The sequence below is a fragment of the Vicugna pacos genome, chromosome 1, assembly GCF_048564905.1.
Source record: "Vicugna pacos chromosome 1, VicPac4, whole genome shotgun sequence".
Lineage (NCBI taxonomy): Eukaryota > Metazoa > Chordata > Mammalia > Artiodactyla > Camelidae > Vicugna > Vicugna pacos.
The window spans coordinates 113,628,755-113,641,207 of NC_132987.1; the positions used below are offsets into that span (position 1 = coordinate 113,628,755).

The 12,453-nt window shown below is 36.3% G+C and overlaps 1 protein-coding gene across 1 annotated transcript in view; it reads right to left on the reverse strand.

The window, feature by feature from the left end:
* Window positions 1-415: 415 nt before the first annotated feature.
* PAXBP1 (PAX3 and PAX7 binding protein 1) overlaps window positions 416-12,453 on the reverse strand; it is a 30,601-nt gene continuing 18,563 nt past the window's right edge. Inside the window, exons 11-18 of the mRNA XM_072968593.1 lie at window positions 10,924-11,123; window positions 9,737-9,881; window positions 8,927-9,048; window positions 8,012-8,088; window positions 7,425-7,491; window positions 4,584-4,730; window positions 2,803-2,957; window positions 416-666 (exon numbers count right to left, since the gene is read on the reverse strand). Coding sequence (XP_072824694.1) covers window positions 549-666; window positions 2,803-2,957; window positions 4,584-4,730; window positions 7,425-7,491; window positions 8,012-8,088; window positions 8,927-9,048; window positions 9,737-9,881; window positions 10,924-11,123 — 1,031 coding nt within the window. The 3' untranslated portion in view covers window positions 416-548. The remainder of the gene's footprint in view (window positions 667-2,802; window positions 2,958-4,583; window positions 4,731-7,424; window positions 7,492-8,011; window positions 8,089-8,926; window positions 9,049-9,736; window positions 9,882-10,923; window positions 11,124-12,453) is intronic.

The window sequence follows — 12,453 nt, forward strand, 5'->3', positions numbered from 1 at the left end:
ACGTCTCAACTTTAAGGCAGCATAGCTACAGTGACAGCAACTGCTAACCAAAAGGTGATGAATACTTAGTCACCTGCCAGCCCTTTTTTTGTAACAGTGTAGTATTTCCCTAAGACAATATGCTACTGAATAGTTTTCTGCTGTTAAAAGGCTTACTCTGTAGAAAAACACCACAAATTTCCAGTGTGAAAGTTAACTCCATGATGATATAAATATATATATATATGCATAATTACACAATATACAGTGCACACATCGTTTACAGAAGACAATTAACTGAAAGGGTTCATTTGAATGAACATATAAAATACTTCTGTAAACAAAGTATGACAGGCAGTAAGGAAACCATTCATAGACTTCCTAGAAATAACCCAAATTCCTTTCATTCCAAAGAAATTGCATTTAAGGACACGTATTGAATATTAATAATGTTCTTTGTATTAAAACAAGAATCCATATTTTACAGTTTAAGAAACTTTACATATATACAAAATTTGTACATTGGGAATGGTATTAGAGCAAACAGGCTTTTTTTCAGTCTCACAGATCTACTTTCCTTCAATCAAAGACTTAAATTCTTTCACATTGTGGTCACTTGCAACAGACATAGCATGATCCAGAGCTCGAACACTCGCAAGGAGTTTTACTATCTGCTTTATGTTTTCCCTAAAAAGAAAAAAAAATATAGCAGCATCTCATTAATTAGCACAAAAGCCTTGAAGGAAAAATCTGTTACTGACTTTATGATCCTTTCTGCACTTGGTAATCAATTTTTCCAAGCACATACTTTCAAAAAAGGGAAACAGAGACAAGCAAGTCACAATATGTCAAAAAAAATTATCCACATTAAACAAAACTTGCCTGTGTTCAAATGACCAACCCAGAAACAGAGGACCCATTTTCAAAAATAAAACCCTAAATTTTCATTCAGATCCATGATTTTCAATATCTAGAAAGGATAAGAAAATTTATTGCCTAACTGCTTCAGAGCCCTGCCTCCCATTCCTTCCCAAACCAGAGTCCCAGCTCTTCTAGAATATACTTGGAACACAAATTATATTTGTCTATATTCATCAAAATCCATTAAGATCCAGTATAATTCCCACTCGTCCAAAATTCACTAGTAAAGTATAAACTGGCTTCCTTTATCACCCCAGCTAGGAGTCATTCTCAGTAATCCTCAAACTTCACCGCACTTCTGAATTACCTAGAGGGGTGCTGAAACACAGACCACCAGGTCCCACCCTCAGAATTCTGTTCGGTAGGTCTGGGGTGGGGCCTGAGAATCTGCATTTCTAACAAAGCTCCCAGGTGATGCTGATGCTGCCTGCCCAGAAACTACTTTCAGCATTTAGTTTGAACCACTGTGAGAAACCACACACAACGTGACATTATTAGTTGTCTCTTCTCTACAAAATTGTAGGAAGCACCTTTTAGGGAAGAATTGTAATTTGTAAGACTTTGTGATCCATGTGGAACCTACTTTATGTGCATTGCACAGAGAAGGTGCTTAACAGCTGCTGAAATTGTTTTCTATAGAAAAGAATTTACTGTTTGTTGATATTTAACTCCCAAACAAAAACACTGTTAAACATACAAACTAAACTTTAAAAAGTAAATAGGATTTATCTAGTAAGTAAATGGGATCTATCTAGTAAACACCAATATTGAGAATATTAGTGCCGATAAATAACAACCAGCACCAAAATGACACATTAAGGATGAAATAAACATATAACCCAAAATCACCTGCCAAAGAATTTTACCACTGAAGGATTTACTATCTACTTGGCTTTTAATTTTATTGTAAAAGTTAGCAAATTTTCTCTCAAGAAAATAAGGTCCTTTTTTGTGGAAGGGGAACAAGGAAAAAGAAAGAGATTTTGTTATAGGGGTATGACTAATGGTGTGAGCTAAATGAAAATAAAACTGACATAGGAAGAATATATGAAATAAAACTTTCAAAAATAAAATTCTTCTAAATGATACTAGTTGTTATTATTACCATTTACTTACTTTTTATGCTAGAGATTTATCCCCAAATTACATGAACATCCAAGACAATGTCCCGAGAAAGGGATAATGGTTTGTTTATTCATTCCTTCCTCAAAACACTTGATTAAAAAATATGCATGAGCTTCTCCCCAAAAATCATGAGTGATGACCTTTAGTCCACAATATGGATACAGAAAACCTCAATGTAGAGCACAAATGTCCCCAAACTGGGATAGAACCTTCAGTACACTTTAGGTTTCAGTGGCCATCTTTCCTGGGGTTTACATCTGTATAATGAATCTCCAAAGACCAAGATCCATGACATTCTTCTTCTTCTTCTTTTTTTTTGAATTTAAATTTTATTCTTTTTTGGAGGGGGGGTAATTAGGTTTTTATGTATTTATTTTAGTGGAGGTACTGGGGATTGAATCCAGGACCTTGTGCAAACTAGGCATGCACCCTACCACTGAGCTGTACCCTCCCCTTTCCATGACATTCTAAGAGCCTAAGATCTTCTCAATTCCTCAAGGGAGGAGACAGAGAAAACAATGATTCATTCATTCCCCTTATGGCTGGTGCTTACCAGAAGTCTTCCCTTAAGACCTTCATATATAACACATTGAAAAAAGATTAGGTAAAAGCTGCAAAAATGAAGAAATGTATAACTTTGGTAGGTTTATCAATACTAAGTCACTGTACAGTTTAAAGTAAAATAGAAACATCTCTACTGAAAACATTTTACTAATACTAAATCTGACAACTAAAGACTCTCGATCACTGTTTCATTCAATAATTATAAATAATTACCTTGCATTTCTTTTTTCCACATCAGAGCACCCAATACTGTTTCTGTAAATTGTATCTGCTAAGTGTACAAGGTATCGACAGAAGTTTTCTAACTGAGAAATAGTTCTTTCTCCTTTCAGATTCATGAACCACTGCTTGGGGAAACAATTGATTACCTATGAAGAAGAAAGATATAAAAGTTAAAAACAAATGAGTGTCTAAAAGCTGAGTCTAGATAATGGGTATAATCTATTTAACTAAGACTTCCTATTGAGCTATATGTAACAAATTACTTAGAAAGGATTGTCTTCTAAACCTGATTTTCTACATAAATTATGCAAATATACCTGAATTTTTAACTTCAACAGATAGGTACTAAAAGCAAAATATATTTCTCCAATATTTAAGTAAATTAGGAACAAAAAGTTAATAACCAATTGTTTCATTTTGCAGTCTTCCAAGAAGCCTTAAATGAACTAAACTGTCCTTCATCAGTAGCTTTTGATGTAAAAACATGTATAGTATAAATACCAAAGTGCAGCCCCTCCTCATGTGGAACGGTTCAGTCATCCGTGCTGGCAGTGGGAGCCATGCTAGCCCAGAATGGGGTAAAGAGAGCATCACACCAGAGAGGCAGCCTAGGGCAAGAGCCTACGCAGGGGAAACAGAGCATGGTGGCAGCCTGGCATGGGGTACCACAACCCAAGCAAGGGCAGGCTGGTTCCCACAGGGGAGAAAGCAGTCAGTGGGTAGAGAAGGCTCCTCATCAAAGAACCCAGGGATGTTCGAAGAAATGACTATTTCCAGAACTGGGCCGAGCAAGTACAAAATGGACCTGGAACATTGTGTGCCAGTAAGCAAGAAAGTGCTTCCTCCCAATTACAGGACATGTCACAAGATCACAGAAGTCAACCTGGAGGGATTCCCACTAATGAAGTCTAGGACAATTCCTGCCAGAGATGCAAAATCTGAATCTAAGCATGAGATACTATCAGACAAACCCAAATTGAGGGATATTCTATCAAATAACTGAACCATGATCTTCAAAAGTGTCAGAGTTACGAAGGTCAAGGAATGAAGAAGTCTTCCAGATTAAAGCAGACTAACAAGACACGACAATTAATTGCAAAGGACAATCCTTCCTCTTGCCAATTTCTTTTGGATATTATTGAGACAGCTGATAAAACCTGAAGAGAGGCCTAGGATTAGGTGTGAGTAATATATAAATGTTTATTTACTGATGTTGATGGTTATATTGTAATCGTGTACAAGAATATCCATGTTTATAGGAAACAGACACAAAAATATTTAAGGGTAGAGAAGTATCACATCAGAGAATTACTCTGACATAGTTTAGGTAATTCTAGCAAATTTTCTTTAATCATATGACTGCTTAAAAAATATTTTTAAAAAAGATCAAACTCATGTATATAAAGTAAAAAAAAATTAACTAAAATTATTTCTTTAATGAGGAGAGACCATTTCTTTAGTAACACTCAAAATAGCATTCACTCAACTGTTAAAAAAATCCCCAAATTAAAACTATTATTAATACCTACAAAAATAAATACTGATATAGATAGATGGATAGAAGGATAAATATACACATAAATAACAATATAAATCTTTATTTAAAAAGTGCTAAGGGGGTTTGGAACTACTTGGGAAGCAAGGTGATTGTCAACATTACACCAAGTTCAATAATCAAAGGAGTTTTCATAAAATTCTCAAATCTCTTCAAACAAAACTTAATTCATTTTAACTTACATGCTTTAAAAACTACCATAAATCATTTAACTCACATTCTGGGCTTTTTTGATGCTGTCATCTCCATATTCTGAATTCTGAAAAGCCATGAGAATGTATCTATTTAACAAACCATCTATTGATAACTCCTGCAGAGTTTTGTTTGAGAAAATGCCATACCATTGGAGAAAATTTCCTAAGAGCTAGAAAGAAGAAAAAAAATTATTTTCCCCAGTTTCACTGACATATAATTGACATGTTACATTGCATACATTCAAGGTATAAAACATAATGATTTGATACAAGTATATATTGCAAAATGATGACCATAAGTTAACATACCTCACCTTATTTCACAGTTATAAATCTTTTTTCTATTCTCTTAGCAACTTTCAAATATACAAATATACAATACAGTATTGTTAATTACAGTCATCATGTTGTACATTACATCCGCAGAACTTATTTTATCTTAAAACTGGAAGTTTGTACTTTTTGATCCCCTTTACTCAATCTCCCCACCCCTACCGACAACTCCCTACCTGTGGCAACTACAAATCTGACTCTGTTATTAAAAGTTTGGTTTTTTGAGAAGGAAAAAAAAATTAGAGGCAACGTTAAGCAATTAAATTAAGTACAAAGTAAGTTAGTTACACAGTAAAACACCTTATGAAATACAGTGGACCATGCATGTCTTGCCCAAGTACTAATAAGCAGTTTTAAAAGGTCTGAATATTTCCCAGAATGACTGAGATCAACTAAAATTTAAATAGCCATGTGGAACAAGTGGTTACCGTAATAAACAATGTAAATACAGAACATTTTCCATCATAACAGAAAATACTAGTGGTCAAGTGCTGATTCTTAGGTAAATGCCCTCCTTGAAAATCATGCCTAAACCAGTCCTATGTGCCCCCGCCCCCAAGAGATGGAAATTCTCTTTGTGACTATCATACTGCATGTTTACCAGACCTCATGATCCTGGGCACTGGAAGCTACTTAAGCTCAAAACATATAAAATGGAAGCCCCCAGCCCATTCCACCGTAAACATTTTTCAGCTTCCAGTATTTCTCATCTTAGGAAATGGCAACCCTATCCAACCCATCAGGCTGGAAGCCTGCGTATCATTTTTAACCTCTTCCGCAAGTTCTTGGACCCCACCTCTGTCCATTCTGTACATTTCTCTCGGTTCCCACTGCCACCCCCTAATCTAAGCTGACATCATCTCTTTATGGACCCTACAGTTACTCAAGTGGTTACGAACATGAGCTCTGGTATAGTCTTTGTCAAACAGCATTCTGTGAGAGAACTAAAACCTACAGAAAATGATTTGAGTGATGCCTTAATTTTCCCAAGGGTGGTACAAGCCAGTACCATTCTAGATGCATACACAATGGAGGCCTTAGGGCATCAGCTATCAAAGAACCCTAGCTGAGAAGAGCTACTCAAGAGTCAGAGTGCCCTGAGTTAGACTCCCATCTTTAACACTTAACAAAGGAATGAGCCTGGGCAGGTTATTCTGTGCCTCACTGTCCCATCAGGAGCTTGAGAAAAACAATGTCGAGCTCACAGGGCTGTTGTGAGGATTCAAACAGATGATCTATGTAAGAATGTGGTGCAAGGCTTAGCACACAGTAAATATGTAAGAAAAACTAATTCCCATTTTCATTATTACTATATTCTCTATTTCAATCCATTATCTCTACAGAGCAGCCAGAATATCTTTAAAATGGCAATTTTTTCAAGTCACTTTCCTACTAAAAACCCTTCCATAACCCATATAGGATCAACTGATTTTCAACAAAAGTACAAAAAACAACTTAATAAGAAAAGGGTAGCCTTTTCAACAAACCATGCTGAGACAAACAAACTTCAATCCAAGCCTCATGCACTATACAAAATTTAACTCAAAATGTATCACAGACTCACATGTAAAACCTAAAACCATGAAATGTCCAGAAGAAACAATAAGAGAAAAATTTTGTGGCCTTGTTTTAGGCAAAGACTTCTTAGATATGACAACTAAAGGACAATTCATAACAGGAAAAACTGATAAGTTGGACTTCATCGAAATGAAGAACTTCAACACTTTGAAAGACTGTTAAGAGAATGAAGACAAGCCACAGATTGGGGGGGTGGAGGAATGAGGGGTCACAACCCTGCAAATCATGTATCTGACCAAGTACTTGTATCAAGAATACAGATTTTGGGGGAGACGATGGAAGCATTATCCAACTTGATTTGGGCAGTGATTACATGTCTATACGTAAATTACAGCTCCCGTATCATTTGAACCACTTATCTCTTCCCTAACTCTAGCCATCCTGGACTTATTCTCAGTTCTAGTATGCCCTGCTTTCCCTCACCCCAGGGTCAACTCTTATTTATTCTTCTAGTCTAATAACCGAAATATCACTTCCTCAGGGTGGACACACCCATCAAGGTCTCTGTGCCCCTTGTCATATGCTCCCATACTACTTTGAATTTCTTTATTAAAATTCATCACACCTGAAGATTACTTATTTTCTATCTGTCGATTGTGCTGGATTATAAGCATCATGAAGGCTCTACTTCTATCTTATTCAGTGCTACATTTCCCAGCTTAGAAGAGTGCGCAGTACTCTGTTTGCTAAATAAGTTAACAATGGTATAGTAGGGCATTTTGCTGGCCAGGTGGACCTTACTGGAACTCAGGATTCATTTTCTCCTCTGGACACATCAAACCTGAATAAACTTTTGGAATAAAATCAGTTTATAAAATGGAGACTTTGTATTTAGATACAGACCTAAGCCTATGAAGTTACTGAACCAAATATTAAAATACTTTTCAAGGTATAATGTGTGAAGTCAAACAAAATCTGAGGTCTTTTAGTTTAGATAGCCTACAGACACGTACCTTAACTGAAGACCAAAACTGTCGTTGAAAAAACAAGTAAGGCCCAGAATTTTTATTTTCCAAGACACTAAGGAAAAAAGACAAACACATCACGATCAAAAATATTTTGTGTTAAGTGCCATCTGATTGCTAGAACATTTGTACAAGTGAAAAAGGTGAACAAAAGAAGTAACTAATTTTTCAAATTTTCAAACAACTGTACTCCAGAAGGTAATAATTTTATTTTTTGGTTGGGGGGATAGTTAGGTTTGCTTTTCTATTCTTGGAGGAGGTACTGGGGATTGAACCCAGGACCTTGTGTATGCTAAGCATGTGCTCTACCACTTGGGCTATACCTCCCCACTCCAGAAAATAAATGTAACGGCAATTTATTCTGAGATACTGAAGAAGAATAAAGGGCATTATTTGCTTTATTCCGCTTGAGGGAACAATTTACCCACTGAACTAGTCTCTTTGGACTACAGGTTTACAATACATAAATCAAGTTTGTATTTCAAGCTATGTTTAGTTGCTTCAGGATTTAAGAAGCCTTTTCTGAAAGATAATGGAAAACGTTACCATCTTTCATGTTCTCAGGAGTTACTTACTTTTTGGGATATAAGGGCATGAATACATCATCATCTAAAGTTCTCCTCATCCTCAATAAAAGTGCTTTCAGGTACACCTAAAGGGTTAAAAGTTGAGCATGCATTTTAATAAGGGTTATGACAAAATTTTAAGAAATAAAAATAAGCTATATTCCAAATCATATAATAAACTGAGTACTCAATTTTGAGTGTACAGTTTCTCAAATTTTTTACTTACCCCACTGAAGGGTCTATGGTCTTTAATATTTACTACTCTTAGCTTACCCTTCTTCAATTACCAAGCAATGAACCCATTTAAAAATCTTCCAACCCCTTAATCTACTACTATATAAAGACTTAAGATCAAACCTATAATCCTGTTCTTCTCAAAACGAGGTCAGTGAAAATAAAACAATGATAAAGAGTACTTGTTCAAGTCTAAATAGCTCATAAGAATGTCCGGTGGGGGACAGTAGCCATTTGAAGTTTGGAAACTAGTTATAAAACAATATTTAGTTGTTTTATATGCTATTTAAATGTTTCACCATTTAAATCATCAATTGTTACCTATTCTACTAGTTTCACGTTTTCCTTTTTCCTAAAAAACACAGTTCTTCAAGAGATGTCTGATTACTCTGGTTGAGAATGGGGGTGGGGTGGTGAGGAGGGTGACAACAGTACAAACCAGAGTCTATCAAGACTAATAGTATCATCCTTACATATAGATATTTTAAAACTAAAAACCATTATCTCAAATCTTATATATTTCACGCTATAAAGGACCAAATGGTCCAAATGGGAGAATCAGATTTTCTGGCTGGCTCAGGACATAACCACTCAAATTCTCTCAACTCTTACTCATTTTCAAAAGGAAAGAAGGTAAAATAATAAATGTTTAAAAAATTTTTAAATGTTTCATGATAATAATTAAATTACCTGCGTATTTTTGTTTTCTGCATTCACTACTGAAGGATATCCATTTATTAATTTTAGTGTAATTCCAACCATTCTTGAAGTCTGTGTTGTAGAAAAGGGGTCCCACATATTTTCAGCTATCACTATTAAGGAAGAAAAGTAGCATGTAGTGAGATGCAGAAGAAATCTGCAGCTGACTGTATCTGATGTCAAGTAGTCCTCAACTTAGAAATGCCAATTGTGATTTATTTTTTCTTTTTCTAGAGTATAAGCTTCAGTCTTCCTTGTCCTACTAACTGTGGGAATGTTGAAGATTAGGCAAATGATGAGAGGGGACAGCCTCCCATTGTTTTCTGGTGCTTGGCAAAAATAAAGACTGGGGAAAGCGGGATTTCTATATCCTAGGAGGCAATGCCTCCTCCATGAAGAATTTTTAACTGAACTTGAGCTCTATTTTTAATATTTTAAATACGTTCCTGTGTCAATGATTCCTTATCTTTTGTGAGAAATTGATGAAAGTAATAAAACTGCTCCACAGAAAAATGCATATGCTCCCCTGTACCAAAACTATGTATTCAGTTTTGCTTCAGGCAGTCCTTAAATGTCTAAAACTTGCCTGTGGATCAATTACTGCCCCCAACTCCAGACCCTCCCGAAGGTGGTCTTCAAATCCCAGGTTAAGAAACGTGTACCCTTTAGGTAACTCTGGGCCCGGGGGTAACTTTATTATTTATAATGTAGTTTCTATGAGAAAATATGCTTTGATTAAAAACTCCTAAAAATAGATTAAAAAACTCAATGTGTTTGAAGATTCAATTCAGTAATCTCTACCTGTTAGTTTAGGAAGAATCACCTTTTCCACAATAGTAGGTAATAGCGCAACATCTACATCATCTTTTTCTTGCTCTCGCTCTTCACAACCATAAAACAGCAAAGATTCAAACCACAGCATGTTCTCAAAGTCACGACATTTTGCCTGGAAAATATTTAAAAGGTTAGCCAAACTTTTAAAATGGTGGATGTTTCTGCGTCTAGCCATGCGGAGTTAACAGGAACTAGATTTAGCCTTCAGTCGTAAACTAAAAACGGGATAAAATACTATGAAACATCTATTTTCAAACAATGGACCACTGACAGTACAGGACTGTGACCTCTGAAAGAAGGGAATGAAATGAGGTGAGCTCCTAGTCAGGACTGCAGTGCAGGGAAAGGAATTGCAAGCAGGGCGCAGTCCTGCTGACTTGAGAAGAAACTGAAGTTCAGGGAGGCTGAGGCAGCTGGAAGTTCTGGGGCAGAGGAGGGAGCCACATGCACAAGGTGGAGCACCACAAGGCCTAGCAAAGAGCAATCAGCAGGAGCTGTAAGTTGAATGGTTCCCAGACCTTACCTTTTTTTCCCCTGTTGCTTCCAGGGTTTCAACCTCAGCCTTCTTTTCATTATAGTTTACATACTGAGCCCAGCCCATCTCATTCATGCCCATAGCTCCATTCACATGCTGGTAACTTTCAAAACTGTATCTTAAACATGACCACTAACATGTATATAGACAATTCTAGTTTCCTCCCTTATGTAACAGGCAACAGGTCCTACTGATGCCACCTTTTAAATCCATCAGTTTATCTCATTCTCCTGATTTCCATCACCAGTGACTTAGTTCAGGGCCCCACTTCACATGGGCCTCATTGAGCTTTCCCATGAGGCTCTTACAGTTTCTGGGACCAAAGAACCAAATTCTTATTCACTCACATTCATATCTTAGTGTCATTACGTGTACTTTTAATTGATTGAGAAAGACACTGCATATAAATCAGAAAGCAAGAGACAGCTCTCTTGAAGAGGGACAGAGCATAAACGTGAACATCATAAGATTATACCCAAATATAATCTCTATTAATTATAGCCCCATGACCTATCTCCCCTGAAAAATACTTTGCTCAAGCTTACATCCCTAGCTTTGAGATTAAAATTACCCAGGCATCATGGTCTATTGCTTTCTAACAGTGACAGAAGCCACTCACCTCAAGAGGAGTCCAAGTGAGAAGCTGTAGCCTTATGAGGGGATTGAACAACTTTGGCAAACAAAGACCGATGTAAGCATCCTTGTAGGACATGTAGTATTTTGAACGCCATGCCTCAAACTGGGATTTAATACAATCGATTGAATAGAAACTCTCAAGGACATCCTCAAAAACCTTGCTGGACTCTTTCGAAATGCGATCTAAAAACAACAACAAAAACCCCCACAGAAAACCGTAACTTAATATGCAGTAGAAAAAACACAGTTTTTTTCCAGTGCTTTCTTTGCAGCTTGCCTAACAATAAAACAGGCTTATTAACAAAGGAATAATTGTTAACTGAAACTGAAAGGATAACCAGAGGTAAGTTTAGGTTCCAAATGTCTGTCATGCAAACCACAATGCAGGCAGTCTTCGTTTTGTACGGTTTCAATATGTACCATCTTCTGTCAGCACAATTTAAATAATATCTCTCCCCAACATCTTGGTTCAAATTTCAGTTACCATGGTATAGTAACTGTGAGTAACTGCTTAAAGTACAAACTCTGTATCTAGCTCTTCAGCTCACAAATCACTGTGTAAATAACAGATGTGTACCATGATCAGTGACCAATCATATCGCTTCTTTCAAAGTATGCTGGTGACTGCAGTAACTGACTTAGACAAGTATCAGCAATGGATGTTAGCATCTCTAAATGAAAGGTTATCTAATGCTTCATATGACTTCAGAAAGAGAATTCTTTATAATGGAGAGCTTTAGTCATGACAGCCTACTTCTCAAGATCCATCTTAACATCACCAATAGTGGGACGATCTAACATTTGCTCTCTGTATTATGCAATAAGAAACAGTTTAATCTGAATCTTATCAAGACTTCAGACCTAAATCCCAGTTTACAAGAAGTACAGTGAATGGAAGAACAAGTTAATACCATGAGGAAACAGACAAATCTAGAATGTAGGACGTTCTACAAGACAAATGACCTGGTCTCTTCAGAAAGTTAATGTCTTAAACAAATACATACTAGGGGTGTATGTATGTGTAAGTATTTGTGATATTCATTAATTTTAGATAAAAAGACATAACAACCAAATGCATGGCAGGAATCTTGTATGCGTCCAGGTTTGGAAAAAACAGAATAACCACAAAAACAGTCCCAAGAGTTTTTGTGGGGCTGCTACTGAGGAAAATTAAATACAGACATGGTATTAAGAAATTTTAGTTAATTTTCTCAGGTGTGCTAGTGGTGTTGCAATTAGGTAGAAAAGCATCCTTATTTTTAGGAGACACATGCTAAAGTGTTTAGAGGGAAGTGCTATGATGTCTTTAAGTTACTCTCAAATGGTTCAGCAAAACACACATATCCCTACATAGAGAGTTAAAGCAAACTTGGTTAAATGATGGTAAGAACTGTTGAATTTGGATGACAGGTATACAAGTTATCAATGTGTTATTCTTTCCAATTTCCTATGTTTGGAAATACATGTAGAAATACACTATAAAAAAGGTGGGGGGGGGGGAATAAGCTTCTCC